Raw genomic sequence first — 21,035 nt, forward strand, 5'->3', positions numbered from 1 at the left:
AAATGGAAAATTCCAGAAATAAACAATTAGTAAGTTTTAAATTGTGTGTTGTTCTGAGGAGCATGATGAAATCTCATGCTCTCCCATCCCGCCCTGGATGTGAATCATCCCTTTGTCCAGTGTATCCATGCTGTGTGCGCTACCCGCCCATCTTGTTCATCAGATTGACTGTTGTAGTATTGCAGAGCTTGTGTTCAGGTAACCCTTATTTTACTTCATAATGGCGCCAAAGCGCAAGAGTAGTGATGCTGGTAAAGAGAAGCCGTAGAGGGCTTCCTTTAAGTGAAAAGGTACAAGTTCTCAACTTAAGGAAAGAAAAAAATCGTAGGCTGAGGTTGCTAAGATCCGTGGTAACTTTTATTAGAGTATATTGTTATAACTGTTCTATTTTATTATTAGTTATTGTTAATCTCTTCCTGTGCATAAATGATAAATTAAACTTGATCATAGGTATGTACGTATAGGAAAAAACACAGTGTCTTTTCCCATTGAATGATCTAGAGTTCGCTACTATCCATGGTTTCAGGCATCCACTGGGGGTCTTTGAGCGTTATCTCGAGGATAAGGGGGGACTACTGTACTCAAGAATTAAAAAAGCTTATCCTTCTAAGGCCAATTAGAGTGTGGATATATTAACCAGAGAATAAGTTTTGTTAAAACTGATAGAGTATGGGCCGGCCCCGTGGCTTAGGGGTTAAGTGCGCACGCTCTGCTGCTGGCGGCCCGGGTTCGGAACCCCAGGCGCGCACCGACACACCGCTTCTCCACCCATGCTGAGGCTGCGTCCCACATACAGCAACTAGAAGGATGTGCAGCTATGACACACAACTATCTACTGGGGCTTTGGGGGGAAAATAAATAAATAAAATCTTTAAAAAAAAAACTGATAGAGTAAAAGATAAAATTTCAGGATCAAAAGAACATTAGACAAGAAAAATCAGGGAAGAAAGGGGTTAATAAGACAGTGGAGCATGGACACATTTTAGAGAGAATTCAATTTAAAAATGGCTAAATTTGGGGGGCAGGGTTGATAGTTAGAGAGGTACATTTCCGCCTTTTGAGAAATTCAGTCCCGTGGCGCACCTTTTCCTGACGTTGCCAAATCAATTCATGTGAAGTGCTGCTTTTTATTTCTGTGCAGCTGCTCGCCGCGTTTCCTTCTGCCTTCTGTCGTCTCCTCCATTAGCTCCTGCTGCTCCTATCTGCTGTGGAGCCCTGGTCAATGGGCCCACTCCTCTGTGTGCCCACACGTGACACATACAGAGTGAAAGGTGCCGAGTCCCTGGGCCCCTGCAGAAGCTCTGAAACGAGTCTCTTTGCAGGTGGAAGCCTGCCAGGAAGCCAATGCCGAGGTGATGAGAGAGATGACCAGGAAGCTGTACAGCCAGTATGAAGCAAAGCTGCACGAAGAGCAGCAGAAGCACAATGCTGAGAAGGAGGCTCTCCTGGTGTGTATGTCGCAGCTGCTGATAAGATAACGGAGCATTTGGGGTTCGTTATTGTTGCTGAGGTTTAGATAGTCCAGTTTCTGCTTGGAGGTAAGTTAGTGGACTCTGACATGGGTGAGGGATCAAGGAATTTATTCATTTGCTCATTCACTCCCCTCCCCTCTCCCTCCTTTCCTTTATTCATCCCCCTCCCTGCTCAGAATAGTTACCAATCTCTATCTCTCAGCACACCCCTTTCTCTAGCTAATCTGACCATCTGCCAGCATCTAAGTGGATCCTGGGCTTACCTGCAGCTCTGCCCTTCATCACTCCATGTGTACCTCTCTACCTGAAATTTCCTCCTTCCCTGTCCTTGATCCTACATAAGCTCCCTAAAAGTCTTGAAAAGGCTCCCCTCTCCATGACTGAAGTCTTTCCCATTCACACAGCTAGAAGGGTTCTCCTGACCTTGGGAACCCCAGTCTCTCTGCTCTTTGCTGTGGCGTTCTCTTGTACCTAATCACAGAGGTGGGCAGGACGTCTCATATCGTGGCTTCTCTAGGAGAGCATAAGTTCCTCAAAGGTAGGAACTCTGTGTCGGCCTTATCTCGTGTACTTACGGGCTTCATAAATGTGCCAAATGGTTGACTGAGTTGGTGCTTTGCAGTCTGGGAGAAAGATCTGGGCATTCTGCATTCAATTCCAGATCTGGCCCCAATTCCCTTTACATTGTTGGCGAATGTGGTGACACTCTGAGCATCTAGTCAAGGGATAAATAACATTTGCAGGCTCTTGTTAGACATAAGGACTCAAGGGAAGAAAGGGGAAAAAATCTAGGCCCATTAAAAAGCCACACAATGTGTCTTTATTCACAGGTGAGAACCAGAATCATGGAAGTTGAGCTCATGATCTGTGAGACACTTCTAGGCCTCAAGGTCATGCTGTTAAAGAGGCATCATGAATTTAGCAAGGCCAGAGCTGTTTGGACCCTGGTTGGTATCCTAGGGACTCCGTGGCTGTGCTGAGGAGAGTGTGTTTCTTTTGCAGGAAGAAACCAATAGTTTTCTGAAAGCGATTGAAGAAGCCAATAAGAAGATGCAAGCAGCAGAGATCAGCCTACAAGAGAAAGACCAGAGGATTGGAGAGCTGGACAGGCTGATTGAGCGCATGGAAAAGGTAACAGATGCAGCCTTGGGCCTATTGCTCACCTGCCCAGACTCCCCTGCGTTTCTGCGGTTCCCTTGCAGGCCTGTCTGAGGGTATGAGTAGCTCTCAACACTGAACCCTCTCATCCCTCCAATTCATGATTTAAGAAAGAAAGACAAAATGTAAAATAAAGTAGGAGGCAGTCCAACAAAGTTCTCATTTTCTCATGGTAGTGATTTTGATGCTTTAGAAAACATTATATATAAAATTATGTACAAAAATTAATATTTTAGCAGCTCTTCTTAGCTGGGGCCCCAAGCATGGACTTAGTTTACTTGTTGAGTAATCAATCCCTATTTATTTTATTTATTTATTTATTTATTTATTTATTTATTTATTTTGTGTGTGAGGAAGATCAGCCCTCAGCTAACATCCATGCCAGTCCTCCTCTTTTTGCTGAGGAAGACTGGCCCTGGGCTAACATCTGTGCCCATCTTCCTCCACTTTATATGGGACGCCGCCACAGCATGGCCTGACAAGAGGTGCATCGGTGCGCTCCCAGGATCCGAACCCGGGCCACCAGCAGCGGAGCGCGTGCACTTACCCGCTACGCCACGAGGCCGGCCCCTCAATCCCTGTTTAGATGTTTCATCAACACCCTAAGCCTATTGTTTCTGGGGGGCATGCGTCTGACGGGTTGGCCTCTCTCTGGCACGCCACATGTCAGAGCGGGGGACATGCCATTTCTCTGTGGGCCGGGCATGCAGGCTGATGGGTGGGGCTGGTGGGAGGTGTGTGGACGGCAGAAGCGCAGCTGAGATAATGAAGGCAGTCTAGAGAAAGGAAGGAGGCCAGAAATTAGGTGGAAATGGAGAAAAGGGAAGAAGGGGTGGGACAGAGGGAGGAGAAAAAAAGGAAGGGAAAGAGGAAAAAGGAAGGTGACCTTTAGCAGGTGACAGCTGACTTCTGGGGAGGGGTGGTAGTTGAGGGCTGAAGCTGTGGCTGGCTTCTGGAAAATGGCTCTCTAGCAGCATCTGGGTTTGCAGAATAGTGGTGACCTGCCGAGACCGTGATATCATAGCACCCTGTAACTCATGCTGCATGCCGAGAATCTCCAGGCTGATGATGAGGGAGGGGGAACTATAATATGAGTGAGTGAGGTCAACATCTGGGCTTCCAAGTGGTTCTGAGAGGAGGTCTCCTTACCCCTGATGTCTGCAACATGAGCCCTCTACTGTCCCTCACAAGGTGAGGTGTAACCAGAGCGGGGACGGCATTACGTTCGGTGCTATGCAGCTTCGGGGCTTGCTGGGGGCTCCCGTTTTAGGTAATATCTTTATTTGGGAGGGACTTGTGCAAACTAAAGAGTCAATTACAATTTTACCTCTATCTTTTATTGAAGAAAGGGGAAGCAACGCGTTTAGGGCTAGCATCAGTATTGGTTGGAGGTGGTGGTAGTGAAGATGGGGACACAAGGGCATTTTCTAGAACTAGAACAGAAGATGCTGGGTAACGGAAATGCTCCCTCTGGGTGGCAGACCGTCCTGCAGCGTACGGAAGCAAGGGGAGCAGGCAGCGTGGGGAGGTAGGTGGTGTGGGCCGAGAAGCTGTCTTACAGAGATAAGTGGTCTGGGGAGTGGTTAAGAATATAGGTTGTAGAATCAGACGGACCTAGATTTTGAGTCTTGCCTCTTTCTAGTTGTGGTAGTTACTTGACTCTTCCAAACTCAGTTTCCTCTTCTGTAAAATGCTGATAATAATGATTCTGATTCTTAAGGCTTTTGTGAGGAGTAAATGAGAAAATCCATGCAAAGTGCTAAGCACAGTGCCTGGCATACAGTAGGGCTCAAAAATCTGTGGCTCTGATTTTTATTTTGTTACAGACTTGCCTAAGTGTCTGCCCCTGGAGTCAGCTTTTTTAAACTCAGCCTGCTTTATAGCTTATCTTTTTTGTACCCTTGGGGTTCTGACGGTCCCCAGCTTCTTCCCACTGATTTCCGCGTGGAGCCTGTGGGAGAGGTGTATGTGTGGGAGGCCAGGGCTGTGGTAAGGCTGGCCCTCCCTGTGGGCATTTATGTAACACAAAACGTTCTCCACGTCCCGTGGCTTTTTCTTTAGTGACTGAAAATTTATCGTCCTTTCTCTAAATCTTCTTTTCCATTTAGGCTAGAGAAATGCTCGCTTTATTTAGCTAAGATTAGATATATCAATTTACCGCTCTTTCTCCTTCAGGGATAAATCTTTTAGAGCAGGAATCTTGCCAGATCTCTGTCCCACTATGTCCACGGGTGTGAACTGTGGCAGTATTTGTATCCTGCTCTTACCTATTTTTGGATTTGCTCAAGGACGAAGTGTGTACTTTTGAATGGCTTCTCTACTGTATACCTTAGTTTACTGTTTCTCTTTTTGAGCATTGTATTTGAAACACCTTTCTTCTGATCAGTAAAAATCTTCTAAGGAGTGTATTCTATCAGAGACCCTTCTGTGAAACCAATACTATTCTATGCCTTGATCTGGGTAGTGATTTCACAGATGTATACAAATGTAAGAAATTATTGTGCAGTGTACACTTAAGATTTGTTGTACCTCAATTTAGAAAAAATTGAACTTTTAAAGTGTGCTATAAGTTTGGCCTTGCCCTACTTTATGACAGCTTTTTTGGGGGCCTGGGAGGGGGCTCACTTGTGAAAGGTCCGTCACTGTTATTTCAGGGCTGATATAAACTTCCAGCTGGTGGCAAACTACATGAGCGCAGGGAGAGTGTTCTGCCCAGGCTGGGCAGTAAGAATGTGCATTCCATGTGGAGATTTAAAAACAGTAACAAAATGCCACTGAAAGCCATCTTTCTTTATTATTCTAAGTATATCAGTGATAATATGCTCTTTCCGACAGGGTAGACTGTTCCGCCATCTCTTTGGTCTGCTTCTTGGTGTTCTACTGCTTATAGCTTCAGAAGTTGTGGAAGTTAAATTTTCAGAGATTTGCTTTCCATAATTTGGTGGAAAAGAGATTTGGACTCTGTATAACTAGTAAGAGTTTCTTGGGGAGAATTTCTGAGAAAAAGGTGAGCCACAGTAGTACTTAGAGGAGGACCTAAAGTAAAATGATCTCCTCCCAATTAGTGAGCAGGATTTGGTAAACTTCATTTTAAGGAAATTTAGTATTCTAACATCTGTAACGTATTTCTAGTGCAATTTTGGTTGTGATAGGCACTGTGTTTTTATTAACATTTTCCACTTGTCCAAAGAAATGATTGTCCAGATTCTTATATTACTTTTTTGGGTAAATTTTTAAATTTACGTATATACAGCAAAGTGTATAAATCTTAAGTGCACAGCGTGATACATGTATTAGTTTCCTATTGCTGCTGTAACAAATTACAACAGTTAGTAGCTTAAAACAGCACGAATTTATTAACTTATAGTTCTAGAGGTCAGAAGTCCTAAAGTCAAGGTGTTGGCAGGGCTGAGTTCCTTTTGGAAGCTTTAGAGGAGAATCCATTCACTAGCCTTTTCTAATTTCTAGAGACCGCCTGTATACCTTGGCATGTGGCCCCATCTTCCAACGTTAAAGCCAGTGGTGTAGCATCTTCCAATCTGTGTCTCTCTCTGACTCTAACTGTACTTCCTCTTTCTTGTAAGGGCCCAACTGGATAATCCAGGATAATTCCTCCATTTTAAGATACTTAATCACATTTGTAAAGTTACTTTTTCCATGGAAGGTAACATATTCACAGATTTCAGAGATTAGGATGTGGACATCATTGGGGGGCCATTGCTCTGATTACCACAATACATTTTACAAGTGAACACACCTGTGTAGACGCTGCCCAGGTTAGTATATAGGATATTACCTAAATTCCAGAGCCTCTTTTCTTGACAATTCAGAAAATAATCAAGAATTTTGCAATATCACAGGCCACTGATTTAGAGTATTGATTATCATTGTTTAGGATTATAAGTTTTAACAAGACATCTGAGCCTGGGTTGATGGAATACTTTTTAAAAAAGAAATCTTGAATGGCTTTATCCAGGATATTTGTTTGTAGTTCATAAATATGTCTATAAATACACACCAACAGATTTGGCAATTTTGAGCTTTTTGGACTCTGGTGAGTGGGTGTGTAAAACCCATGAGTGTTATATAGACCTGAACTCACTAGTGCTGGGATTGCGTCATACACAGTCTCTGTCCAGCTTGGGATCCATTGATGAAAATATCAGTGTCTGTTTGTTTTAGGAACGCCATCAACTACAACTACAACTCCTAGAGCACGAAACAGAAATGTCAGGGGAAATAACTGATTCTGACAAGGAAAGGTAAGACGTAATGCCGTTTATCTTGAAATGGATTTCGATGGGGGACACGCTGTGTTTTTGTGGGCTCACTTGGTCCTTGCATATCCATTCATTTGGCCATCACTTACTGCAGACTGATACATGCAAAACATTGGGCTGAGAGCTTCCAATATGGAGCCAGTTTCCTCAGGAGCTTACAGCCCCGTCGTACAGCCCATGGATGGCTGTTAGTGCAGTGGAACACATCCGACTGTCACCAGTGCAAAAGTTTAGTCTGTAAATGTTCCCCATGACCTTCAACTCCACTGGATGCACCTTGTCGACTGTGACTAATACCGTTGCTGTGGAAACTAATTTTAAAATGCCTTTCTTTGTTTCCAAATGTTGCCCAGTCAAACCTCGCCTTGTCCCCTGGATATGGAAAATGCAGGAGTATTACATGGTCTCTTCTAGAAATCAAAAGGCAGAAAGGCCATACACGACCCTGTAGTGAAGGAAAACAAGGTTGGGATGATTTGAGCATTTTGGGCAAGTTACCTAACTTCCCTGAGAGTCTTTGCTTATCTGTAAAATGGGAATTCTTCTTTAAAGGGGGAGGGGGTTATGATGTTCATAACAGTGCCCATCTCATTGGGGTGTTAATGTGAGGACTGTTGGGCATACTGCCTGCCACATAGTGTGTGCTGAAAAATACCTGTTTTCCTTCCTCTTTTGTGACTTCAGGGTTTGCAACAAGTCTTCCCTAGTCTTTAACGCAGTGCTGAGGGGGGACCTGGCAGAGAGAGGAGTGGGAAGCAGACCACCAGACCCTTCATCCAGTGCTCCATTCCAGCGTCCCCAAAGAAGTGAAGAGGCCCTTTGCTGGTTCCTTTGGTTTCTTTGAACCAAGCAAAGTCAGAGGATAATTTGTGCTGTTTTAAAACAAAAGTATGAAATGTTTTGCAATGGGTCCACTCTGTTTTGATGCAGAGATGGTCTTTCAGCGTATTTCCCATTTTCCCAAAATAAATGATTGTAGAACAGTTATAATTCTAGACCTCTCAGGACTGTGCTACTTGATTTCAGATATTTTGTTGTGTTACTAGACTCCTCTCTGTTCTCCTAATCAAGGAATTTACTGGATGTTGCAATATTGTATTGACCCCCAAACAGAGATCCTCTCTCATACCTGTAAGTGGTGCAGATTTTCTCAGTCCCTGGAAAGTATAGTAACTGTACTTACACAAGGTAAAACTTGCAAGAGGGAACTTGACAGAGAGTCCTCCATTCCTACTGCTGTGAGGGGTCGACTGGCAGTTCCTTACCCAGGATACACACAAAGGAGGAAGAGTGCGTCTTGGACTTCCCTTTCTTGTCCTCGGCCATGTTCCTTTCAAGCAGTAACTTTCTATGCTGGTGGTGCTGCTTTGGTTTAGGACTCAGTCGCTCCCTCTTTTATTTGCATTAGGTATCAGCAGCTGGAGGAGGCGTCCGCCAGCCTCCGTGAACGGATCAGACACCTAGACGACATGGTGCATTGCCAGCAGAAGAAGGTCAAGCAGATGGTTGAGGAGGTAAGCCCTTGTAAAAGGTCATGGGCCGGGGATTGCTTCCTGTGCTGAGGACATTTCAGCCCTCGAGCCAGATCGATTCTCAGCCCAGTCTTCTGTGGCTCACAGCGAGCTTGCTCAGGCTACTGCCATCTTGACCAGAGGGAAATTTCCTCATATGTCCCCCAGGAATAGTGGTTATCCCTGTAAAAGAGGGCCTTCTCCAGGTCAAAGGGTTACACTTAAGAAAGCTAGAGAGCACAGTTCATAAGCTCACCCACTGTGAGAGGACAGTGATGCCCTACACGGGGGCCCATGGAGCAGGGACCAAAGGATGTGACAAGAAGAGTTTACATCAGCTCAGGTCTCTGCACTCCCCTGAACCGCCTGCCTCTCTCCCCGAGACCGCTCCTGTCTTTTCTCCATTTCTGGGTGTGTCTCTTTCATTCCCTTGCTCTGTCTATTCCTCTCTCTTTTTCCTCCCTCCTTTCCTCATTGTCTTCTCCTACTCCTTTTTCTCCTCCATCTCTTCTCTTTTCCACCATCCTTTCTCTTCTTGACTACCTATGTAATGTGAAACCAAGTTATATGTTTACTATATGCTGGACACAGTTGACTATTTTGTTTCTCTAAATGCAAAAACAGGTAAGTTGAACATTTATATTTCTCTAAGAGGAAAAAAAGTTCTTTTAACTTATGTTAATGTAATCTGTCTCTCTCTCTTGTGGTGATGCTTGATAGAAGAAAATCCACGCTGTGGTACAGCTAATCACATATTATTGTAATTTTTTCTTGCTCAATTAAAAAAATCGGATAGGGGCTGGCCCAGTGGCGCAGTGGTTAAGTGCACGTGCTCTGCTTTGGCAGCCCAGGGTTCGCAGGTTTGGATCCTGGGTACACACCAACTCACCGCTTGTTGAGCCATGCTGTGGCGGCGTCCCATATAAAGTAGAGGAAGATGGGCATGCATATTAGCCCAGGGCCAGTCTTCCTCAGCAAAAAAGAGGAGAATTGGTATCGGATGTTAGCTCAGGGCTGATTTTCCTCACAAAAAAAACACAAAAAATCGGATAGAGGGGCCGGCCTGGGGATGTAATGGTTAAGTTCCCATGCTCCGCTTCAGTGGCCCAGGGTTCACAGGTTTGGATCCCGGGCGCAGACCTACGCACCGCTTATCAAGCTGTGCTGTGGCAGGTGACCCACATATAAAGTAGAGGGAGATGGGCACAGATGTTAGCCCAGGGCCAATCTTCCTCAGCAAAGAGAGGAGGATTGGCAACAGATGTTAGCTCAGGGCTAATCTTCCTCACCAAAAAAAAGAAAATCAGATAGAGAAAAAGACAGTACTAACAGGGTTATAAGAATTCCCCAGGGTCTAATTCTCTAACTGTCAAAGAAAAGAAAAGATTTCAATTTAATTAAACATTTGGTTGGCAGTGGAAAAACTGAAAAGAAAACCATTTTCCTTATATTAAGCACTGCCCTGAAAAGTTACCTAGTTTATTAATGAATTATTAAAGTTAAAAGCATCTCTACTTCTAATAAATGATTGACACACATGACAGACAAATAGAAGATTAAAACTATATTTATTTATTAATCTCTACAATGTTGGAGATATTAGTGGAGTGGAGTTAAGGTCAGGGAATTGTGAGGATGGGGAGGGACACTTCTTTTTAAATGTGTGTAAACACAATTAGGATAAACATATACATTAGATAAAATCTGTTCCCCAAACAAGAAACCCAATCATGAAGTGTTGAATCCTGTGATGGACTCATATGCAAGTCTTGGGGAGCAGTAGAGAAAAAGAACAGGGAGCAGAGGTTTAGATGAGGAAACCAGGCACACACCTTTGTGGTCCCTTTGCATACCCAGCAGGAGTGCTGCCAGCAGCAGTGATGGGTAGATCCTGCCCAACAGCAACACTAGGTAGATGTCAGGAGTGTGTTTCCCAGGATCAAAGAAAAGCATCACTTTGTCACAGCTGGCATCTTGGAGAACCATGGCTGTCAGATCATAGCTTTTCTGCTTCTGAATTTCACATACATGAAGTCTGGGGCAAGGCTATCCCTTATTCCCCGTGTGGCTCCTTGACTGTGGAGCACTGCATTTCTCCCATCTCACACAAGGTGGTGGTCTGGATTGTTTTCATATCCAGTATTAGAGAACCAGTGAACAGAATGTCATATGCTTTGGCTTCTGATTCCATTATTTGTAAGGGTTTAAGATTGGTACCAAAATAGGAGACACTTGTTTTAAAAAGACACTTTCAGAGAAGTTTAGGATCTTCTGTTTTTTAATGTACTTCTGGAATATAATGGACAAACCAATTTGAAGGGAGTGGAGGAATATCCACATATGAAAATAGGAAAGCGTATAAGATCACCTGTCCATGCCCTGTTTTGCCACCTGTGACTTACTATCTCCCAGACAAGCTTCTCTGAGCCCTCATGATGCGATCTGGAAGACCCAGTCATGGAATGAGATCACAGGCTGAACTTTAGGATGGCTGCATGCAAGTGAACAGCACCTAGGGGCTGGCCGGGCTTGGGTGGAGACTTAACAAACGAGACAGAGAGCCTTTTTATTCTATGTTTAAACAACTATCTAATTCAGGTAGTAAGAATTAGTATGTTTGTCCAGTACACCGTGTTAACTTATACAACAAAAGGATGGTTTAGAATCTTAATTGCTATAGCCATTTATGCGAAAACATTTTTTTTTTAAGTTAGGAACTTGGAAAAGGGACATTGACAAATGAGCATATTCAGAAGAGCAGGATCAGTTTGGAAAGGAGTTGAGACTCTAGTAATTCAGGGAATAGTTGAAGAGTTGGGGAAGAGTTGACCAAGGAGAGACATGAGAGCTGAATTCACATCTTAGAAAACAGTTGTCGAGAAGAGGAATTATTTTTGTGTTGTGTTTCAGTGCAAGGCCAGGCCAGAACCACTGGGTGGCACTTGCAAAGAGGCAAATTTCAGCTCTTGGTTTGCCATAAAGAAAACATTTCTAGTATTGGTTTCCTTGGGAAGGTGTTTAGTCTTTCATCATGGGTGCCTTCCTTATGAGATGAGAAGCTGAGATAGAAGCTCCTTATGGAAACAGTTCTCGATTGTTTGCTAAGCTGTGCCTGTTATGATCTCAGCATTTTCATTACTTTGCATAGTGAGTGAAATCAGCAAAGTCATAAGTAAATCACTTCAGGTCATTTGGACCAAATTTTGAAAAATCCAGACTACTGAATTAGTCACTTGTGGAATGGAATCTTTAACTTGGACTTGAGAAGAGAAGCATATTTTTATCTGTGAACTCCAACCACCCAGATACTGAGACAAATTTGACCTAGAATTAGAGGCAAGCTTTATGTGGAGCAGATGTTAGGGACAGTTTTCCTTCCCTCCCACGAAGTCTGGAAGCTTGTCAGTGCGATAGCTTCAAATTCACCGAGGGTGGGGATCCATCTATTAGTGTGTCATTTGAGTCATAATGTCTATGAAGAAAACCATGGGCTTCTTTTTTTCAGCTCAAAACCTCCTGGTATTATTACTGGGGTTTTTGGAATCCTTAAATGTTAAGCAGTGTATTTCTTTCCACCTCAGTAAAATGTAATTTCTTAATAATAATATATTGAATAAAAAGTAACCGGCCTAGATTTTGCAGTCTTTAGCTCAGTAATGACTTAACTTTCATTGTGTGGGACAGTATATTTCAGTGAGGACTTGTGCATGTAAGAAGGGGGCAGGATGGGCCCTTTTGAAATAAAGATTAATATATATCGTATGGGGTCAAGTTCATTGAAAATAGACAACACAGTGTCTTGTGTGAAGTGTGGGACCAAATACCCCCAGTAGGCTAGATCTTTGTACTGAATTAAGTCTCTCTTTGGGGTGTGTGTCAGGGATTGGTTGTCTCCCTCCCATTACTAGTTCTTCTCACTGGTTCTGGCTCTGACAAAAAATAAAAGGCAAAACAAAACAAGCCCCACATATGCCCCTTTTAGACTTTTAAGGGTTTGCCAGAAAATATAGAGGGACTAAAAAAAATAGGAGTTGTGGGGAAATTCACTTATCTGTCCACTCACCAGATATCCACCAGCACTGTCTCTTTGCGGGGCGGGGTATGCAGTGGGGGGCGGTCAGATAGGGTCCTGCCCTCACGGATCTTACCATCTGGTGTTACCAGAGTTCCAGCGTAATCCTTGCCCTTGGGCTTCATTCTTCTGTTGAAAAGTCTTGTTGGGATTAGGTCCTTTGTCTCGAATTAGGCTGCATTCTTTAGCTTACCATTAAAGGAACCGGGATCAGGGAGGAGCACAGGCTGGGAGGAACCTGAGGCCAGAGGAGTGAATACGCTGACACATCTCTAAGTGTTATTTCCTCCATCAGCAGTCATTCACACCTCTCTACCTGCTCTCGTTGAGGCCCAGTCCCCTGCCAACCAAGGCAGCTGTCCTGCTCAGGGGGAAGTTATTTGGAGGAAGAAACAAATTCTTATTTGCCCTCAAAAAAGGGTGGATTTACATTTTTGCCAGTGAGCAATGATATTATTCAACTGAATAAAGAGTAATTTAATAAGAGTTTCTTTACCTTTTTCCACTTCAACCGTAGGCATCCTTTCATTTTATCATTTCTTTCTTATGATTTCTGAATGCCATTTGTGATGGGCAAACTGTTTCTTCCAGCAGAAAGTGACTGAAGGAGTTTCCTTTTAGCTGCAGAGAAGGCATTATTTCTGTAGACTCTTGCAGAAAGCAGTTGCACCCCCACCTCCTTCTATAATGTAGATATTTAATGAGCACAAAGGTGCAAGGGATTGATTTTCCTATTAGCACTTCTCCATACACGCTGTGCATTAGAATCACTTGGGAAGCTTTAAAAAATGCCAGAACCTGGCAGATGGGGGTGGAAGGGAGGGACTGGGTATTGGGTTTTTTGGTTTGTTATTAAGCTCCACAGGATTCGAATATGCAGCCGGGGTTGAGAACCAAAGCTCTGGAGTCTTAGAGCAGTGGCTTGAGTCTCCGTGGTGGTTTTCAGGTCATTACAGTCACGCACCACATAATGATGTTTTGGTCAACGACAGACCGCATGTACGACGGTGGTCCCATAAGATTAGTACCATACAGCCTGGGTCTGTAGGAGGCTATACGATCTAGCTTTGTGTAAGTATACTGTATGATGTTCACACAATGACAAAATTGCCTAACGACGCATTTCTCAGAACATATCCCCGTCGTTAAGTGACACATGACTGTAGTGTATTTGGCCAACCCTCCTCAGAAGCTGCTATCCCTGAGGTGGAAAGCTGGTGGTAAACTTAGGGTAGGACGGGCTCAAGGGAAGAAAGCCAGGGAGACAGGTCAGCAGGGACCAGGAGCACTGACGTGGGAGAGCTGGTCCAGGTGTGTGACCATCTGATTGTCCTGACAGGGGATCTTCTTGCCAGCCCCATCCAGAGAGGATTCTGTGACAGCTCACTCTTATTAGCCATACCAGCCTGGTGGTATTCAGATAATAAGAGGCTATCCTGATCTGTCTAGAGAGAAGTTGTTAGTAAGCTAGGTAGATGAGGCACACTTGTTAAACAGATATTAGAGACTTAAAGGGACAGAATCCAATCTGCCTAATGTCCTTGGAAGCTGAGAACCTGCCACTAACAAAGAGACCAAAAGTGGTTCTTAAGGATCCTCGTCCCACTGTGCTTGTGTGTGCATTTCTGGCCTCACCCTGGTTTAAATTACTCACTTCTCATTGCTCAGAAGACCTTATACTTGGCCTCACTGTACCTGTTTAGAAAGAGAAGAATGCAGTACCTTGTTGAAATAGTAGTATTAACAACGACCACTTCTCAAGTGCAAGACAAAGCAGAATGTTTTTGCAATGCCTAAGAAATGATTTTGAAAGTATTTAATTATCATCCCTTAGATTTTTTTTTAAGAGTGATGCTATTGTTATAATGCAACAGTTTTTTTGGAGGGACAAACTGGATCGGGGAAAATAGATGAGTAACTCTTCAGAGAGTTGAGGTTTGAGTTTCTGGTTTCTGGCTCTAGCCAGTCAGCAAAGCAGGGCTTCCCTTCTCTTTTTCATATCCCCCCAACTTACCACTCTGGTCCTAAGATCTTGGAAAATGAAGCCTGAATCTGCATGCACCCCCTGCAGTTAGAGACCTGGAAGAAGTGCAGTTAGGGACTTTTAAGGGTATATAGGGAAAGGTGGCCTAGAAAATGGAGATGAGCATGGACTTTAGAAGCAGACAGACCTGCATTTACTAGTTGTGGGACCTTCAAAAAGTTATTCGTTTTCTTATCTGTAAAATGAAGTTAATAACAGTATCTACCTGCAAGGATTTTTTGGTAAGAGTTAAATGAGATGATGTATATAAAATACTTATAGCATATTATTTGGAACATAGGAAATACCCAATAAATACTAACTACTAGTATTATTACTGAGATGGGTTTTTGCTATGTATACCCAAAGTAAAGTTAAATGAATTAAAAAAGCAAAAGTAGCTGGGCTGATTTCTTGATCAATACACAGGGCTGCTCTTCTCTCCTCTGGGAGTCTTGTGGGCCAAATGGGATCTCTGGGTGAGCTTCTCTCTTCTCTTCTGTGCTCTGTGCTGTGTTCTAGCTTAGCCATCAGTCTAAGTATTTGAGTAGAATATTTATACACAAAGCAATTCAAAAAATTTAAATTCTCTCCGTCCTAAGAATCTTTTATTTTAAATGCATTTGTTAGCACATAATTTATTTTAAAACTGTTGGATGGTGTGCTGAAATGTACCACACAAAAGTACATTTTTGCCAAATGCTTGTGTTTAGAGGATTCAGGGTAATCTCCATGTCTGATAATTAGCCAAATGGGGGTAGGGGAAAGGAGCCGTAGTAATGAGCCCACAACCCTAATCCACTCAATTGAACTGTTTCCAGATCATGTCACACGAGCTCTTCTCCAGATTTAGTCTCCGGCTCTTTGGAAGATGATAAATGGTAGCCTGCTCTGGGTTGGAAGCGATTCCTTTTATTGTTCGTGATTAGAAGAACACTTGTACTCTCTCTGCTGGGAAGAGGTGGCATGTATCTGTGAGGAGCTGATGAACAAAACAGGAAGGACATGCTATTGAAAGGAAAATTTGACCATGTAGGGCAAATTGTGAAAACACCCACATACTGTAACCTCAACTTGTCCAGCCTCACACTGCAGAGTCAAGAGAACTCAAAGATCCACAGAGTATTGTTATAAACTTGGGTTCCTAGACATCAAAAAAGGAACTGCAATGGAAAATGGTACGAAAAAATAATTCAGAAAGTGCCAGATGGAGGCTGGTCTTAAGATCCTGGAAAATGGAGCCTTACTTTTGGAAAAGCTGCCAAGGATGCCTGCTAAGGAGATGGGACGTGGGCTTGAAGAACTCCAGTGCTCCAGGAAGGAAGTTCTCCCCACCAGATCACACCCCAGAAAATACAGAAGCAGCCAAGTGTCCATGTAGTTTGCTTATATTTGTATGTGAGAGGTGGCCCTGAGGGTGTCTTTTCTGAATGGAGATCAACAGCGTTAGTCCGCTTAGCACTCTTCTTGTTTGTTTAAGAAAAGTTTGGTTTGCTTCCATTACCATGGGCATTTTGCCTGAACAGACAGTTCAACTAACTTCATGAGAAGGAGAAGTATATCTGATGAAAAGAGAAATGTATTTGTCTGAAATACATAGAAGTGAAATATGTTTCATGCATGCTTTATGTTTATAGAGGTCTTCTTGAGACAGCCACAGGTGCTGGTATCTCTTCAAAACTTAACAGTGTTGCTGAAAACTAGTAGCAGTAGCAGCAGCAGCAGTGGTAGTCATAGTCAGTGGTGGTGTTAGCCTGCATAAGCTAGTCGACTGGGCTAATGGAGGGAGTTCTTTGAGGGCCAGGTGTCACTTAGATGGTGGGTGGTTCTCCACTCCCACCACCTCTCCATGGCAAAGTGGGCAGGTAGATGCTATCTTGTCAGTAGTTGTCTTTGGTTTTTCATTTAGATGCTTCTGCCCAGCTTAAGCATGTAGGCAGTGGATGGGAAAGGAAGCAGATGAATATTTTTTATGTTAGTAATGAACTGTTAATGCAGTTTACCTATGCTGGTGTTCTGTTTAAATGCAGATCCCCAGATACTCTGCTGGGTATCCAGACTTCCGCTAGGGAGATTTGAGTCAGATTTGAGAATTGATGATGTAGATGTCGCTTTGGCATACTGAGCTACTCTGTTTCTAGCGGTACCTTTACTGCCCTCATGCTTTTATAAGTCTCTGGTGGAAAAGTTACTGGTGTTTGTTCTAGTGGAATAGATTCATTATCCAGCTTCAAAAAATGAAATAATATGAAACAAGGGAATGTAATGACATGTAGAGAAAATGGGTCACCCACGTGAGCCTCTCTCCCGGGGCAGTGTGCTCTCCCCCTGCCCTTGGAGTTTCTTCTCTCTTTTGGGCTATGGACAGTACCCAGAGGCCAGATAGACCTTATTTTATGGGGCAGAGAATGAGTGAGGTGCCTGGGGAGTCTGCAGGACCCTGAGAGTGACTCCAAAATTTGATGCCCTAGGCGCCTCATGCACCTCCCCCAGCCATGGCCCTGCGGCCTAGGCTAGTTGGTGATCTCCTTAGATCTGGGCCCCTTACCTGACAGAGCCTCCCTCGACTTGCCCCTCCCTGCCTATACTGGTGCCCCTCAATTCACCTTTTCCTGCCAGGACTGTGATATGGTGTGAACTTGACTTATTGCTTGTCAAACCTGAGTTAGGTGTTCAAATCCTGCCCCCTCCCCTAACCCCCTCTGCCTCTCCCCCACCTTAACTGGTCATTAGCCTTGGGCTCTTAAGGCTCGAATTCTCTCTCATGACCACTCACACCCCCCACCCAAAGGAGGTGCTACTCAAAAGTTTAAGGCAGAATTTATTTATAGTAAATGAAAATGTTCTTGTTTCAAATTCTAGTATTTAACATTGTATTATTCCCTTCTTTATTTTAAAATCTTAGACACTTTATCTAAAATGTGAAGTTTTTAGGAGGTATCAGAAAGCTCATGTGTATGTAAACCTTTTATTCTATGCATTATAGAAATATTACAGGTTCGTTGTATGACATGTACTGATTAATGTATTCATGATACAAATTATCCTTTCAAGAGAGGTCTTTCCTTTGTAAATGTCACTGAACTACTTTCTGTTTGTTGAGATTGTTTCTAATTGGCGCTGAAATATTTCTCAGAGCTGGGTGCCCATGTTCTGCCCATAGAGAGTATGTGAGTCTGTGCTCTTGTTCCAAGGAGCTACCAGCGGTTGACTGTTTCTCATGTTTCAAGGCTGTGCATCTAGACCTCACATTCCCACTGTAACCCTCTGTGGGAAGTATTATTAGCACAATTTTTTTAGCACAGGGAACTAAGACTTAGAGTCTTAAAAAATAAGTAGCCGGCAGTTTCTCAATAAATGATGGTGGTGCTGCATCCACACTCAGATCTTTGACTCCAAAGCCATCATTCATTCTTTGCGTCTCATTGTTTTTTATTGGAAAAAAATTTTAAATACGGAAAATTATAGAGAATGATAAAAACAAAAACCCATGTACTCTCCTCTAGACTTGACAAATGTTAACGTTTTGGCATATTTCAGATTTTTTTCTAAATAAAAGAAAACATTACAGACAAAGAAGAAGTTCTCTTTTTACTCCTCCACGGTTCTGATCTTTTTCCTTCTCCCCCCCCCCCCATCAGAGGCAATTTGGTCTCTATCCAGGCCATGTTTCAGTGATCTTATACGTACAGATGTATCTATTATCAATGTGTAGCTTAGTTTATGTTTTAAAATGTATGTAAATTTTTATTTATAATATATAAATAAGTAAATTTTATCCTATATATTTTGCAGCTTACTCTTTTCCCCAATTTTGTTTTTGATGTTGTTACATAAATATCTAAATTATTTCATTTTAATGGCATCTAATATTCCACTATATGAATATATTGTAATGTATCCTGTTGATAAACATTTAGCCTGTTTCCAAATTTTTATTCTTTTATGAACAATGCTAAACATGTCTCTCTGCTTCTCTAGCTATGGAGTATACTTAGAGAGGACTTGCTTGGGCGTGGGGGTGGCACAATTTCACCTGTCCTAGATGCTGCTGCCCGATTGGTTTCCAAGGTGTGCACACGCTTGCACCCAGCACATATGGAGGGCAGATTTGTCCACACCCTCACCACCTCTTGGCACTCTTGGACTGTCATCTTAGCCAGTTGTGAAATAGTATCTCTTTGTTTTAATTTTAATTTGCATCTGCCCGATTGCTGTTCATTATGACGGGTGAGGTTGAGCATCTTTTCATAAGCTTACTGACTGTGCAGGCTTCCACCGTATGAGTTGGCTGTTCACATCTAGTGTTCATTTTTCTCTTTGGTTGTTTTTCATTTTTCCTGCTGACTTGTAGGAACTTTGTATACTATCAATATTCATCATTTATCAAAAAATATTTGGGTGCCACTATTTTCTCCCAGTCAATGGTGTTTGTTTGTGGTTTCTTGTATAACATACAAGTTTTTAATTTTGGTATAAAGTTATCAATCTTTTTGTGTTGTGTTGTGTGTTTTGTTTGTTTGTCATAGCGCTATTTTTTGTGATAGCTTGAGTTTTGTTTTTCATCTTTGGGTCTTTAATTATAACCCCACACTCACACCCTCCATCCTCTCCCTTACTCTGTTTGTCTCCACAGCTCTTATCATCTTGAATACATCCTACACTTCACTTCTCTGTTTTGCTTATCTCCTTGCTGTCTGTTTCCCTCCACTAGCATGTGAGCTCCACGAGGGCAGTGGCTTTGTCTGCTTTGTTCATGGCTGTACCCCCAACACCGGGAATAGTCACTGGCATATAGTAGGTGCTCAATAAATATTTGTTGAAAAATAAAGAATCATCCATGTGGAATTCATTTTTTTGTATATATGGTATGAATAGGGCTCCACCTTTGGGGGGGGCGGCTCATGGAAGGCTCATTTCTCTAACAGTGTTTATTGCATAGTCTGTCCTTGCCCCACTGATTTGTTATGTCACTCGTATCAAGCTGGAGTTGTTTCCCTTGTGCCACTGTCTTTAAATATTCTTGTTCTCCTGCCTCTGTGCTGAAGTCTGCAGGAAACCCATTCCTCACGCACAGGAGAGTGAATGGGGGTGATGAGGAGCCAGGTCCAACTTACGGGGAGCTCTTCTCTGTTGGGTCAGTCAGTAAGCATTGAAGACGCACCTTTTATGAACCGATTGCAAGAATGGACTTGAGTTCCTGACCTCAGAGAACTTTCTGGTTGACATTAAAACTTGTTAGAACTCAAGGCAGAATATAAGTGTTCAGCAGGGGCAGGAGCTGTGTGCTGGGGACACAGAAGCTGGAGAACACAGTGGTTAGGCTCGTAGCCTTTGAGTAAGTTAAATCCGGCTTTGTTTCCTGCTTCTGCTCCTGACTGGGCTTTATATCTGGAGCAAGTTACTTATCCTCTCCAACATTCAGCTTCCTTGTCAACAGATTGGGAATGATGATAATAGTACCTGCTTTGAAGGTGGTTGTAGGAATTGACTGATAACTGATATAATGCATGCTAAGAGCTTAGCACAGTGCCCATAAATGTCCACTAATTCTGGGGTGGGTGGAGAGTCTTTAGAGAGGAGGTGATATGTGACCAGGTCTTGCAGGATGGGTTGGACTTTTCCAAGCTGGGATTGAGTGGGTGGAAAAGGACATGCCATTTCCACCCTAGATATAGAATAAACATAAAAACAAAAACATGGAGACCAGGAAGTACAGGGTGAGTTCAGGGGGCATTAATCTAGTTTGACTGGATTGTAGGAGGGAATGATGATGCAGAGGCTGGAAATGTAGGTTGAGACCAACTGTGGTGGGTTATCAGCACCAAGCCAAGAAAATGTCCTTTATTACTCTGCTCCTAATTTCTCAATGCTCCCCATTGCCTGATCAGATCTGAGCCTCAGAGTGATGCTTCTGGCAGGGGTGCTGGGCAAATAGGAAGGGAGAGGGGCAGGAAGGGCAGCTAGGAGGCTCCTGAGAGAGCCTTGGCCAGTGCAGATGAGCGTCCAAGTTCTGGAGCGCTTGAACTTGAGGAACATTTTTTAAAGTACCATTTTTTTCTAACACCAGCTCTGTCCCCAGAGTGGAGCTGGGTGCTTCCATTACATCATCTCATTACACGAGTCTGAAACTATCCTCTCCCTGGGCATTCCTGTTCAGCGCGTGGTCTTTTGTCCCTGCTACCGCATCCATTGAGGGAAGCACCGGTTAGAGAAGCTTAGAGCACCCTCTTCTCCATGTCTCCATTCTACCTTCCTCCTCTAAAGCCACAGAGGAGAGAAGAACAGCCCAAAGACTTAGAGCCCCAGCACATCCTTTGTAAAAGAAGATATCACCTGCCAGCGTTCTTCCCAGCCTTACCTAATTTCCAGGCACCATTGCGGGGATGGGTTGTCATCGTGGGAAGGATGGAGGCAAACCTCGGAACATCAGTGTGGTGAATAGAAGAGCCTGGGTCTTGACGTCAGAGAGACGTGGGTTTAGATCCCCACCCTGCCAGCATCGAGCGCTAGGGTGAC

At 43.4% G+C, this 21,035-nt stretch overlaps 1 protein-coding gene across 2 annotated transcripts in view; it reads left to right on the top strand.

Moving 5' to 3' along the window:
• The window catches only part of MYZAP (myocardial zonula adherens protein), a 90,694-nt gene that overhangs the window by 39,386 nt on the left and 30,273 nt on the right, over positions 1-21,035 (top strand). The window contains exons 7-11 of one of the 2 annotated variants that reach the window (XM_014780762.2): positions 1,323-1,448; positions 2,475-2,603; positions 6,813-6,892; positions 8,319-8,424; positions 15,338-19,349. In XM_014780762.2, coding sequence (XP_014636248.1) covers positions 1,323-1,448; positions 2,475-2,603; positions 6,813-6,892; positions 8,319-8,424; positions 15,338-15,391 — 495 coding nt within the window. In that variant the 3' untranslated portion in view covers positions 15,392-19,349. Of the gene's footprint in view, positions 1-1,322; positions 1,449-2,474; positions 2,604-6,812; positions 6,893-8,318; positions 8,425-15,337; positions 19,350-21,035 lie in introns of those variants that run through there. The other variant, XM_004421619.3, reaches the window with a different exon arrangement.

Source organism: Ceratotherium simum, chromosome 3, assembly GCF_057802395.1.
Source record: "Ceratotherium simum simum isolate JZ-2026a chromosome 3, ASM5780239v1, whole genome shotgun sequence".
In the NCBI taxonomy this organism is placed as follows: domain Eukaryota; kingdom Metazoa; phylum Chordata; class Mammalia; order Perissodactyla; family Rhinocerotidae; genus Ceratotherium; species Ceratotherium simum.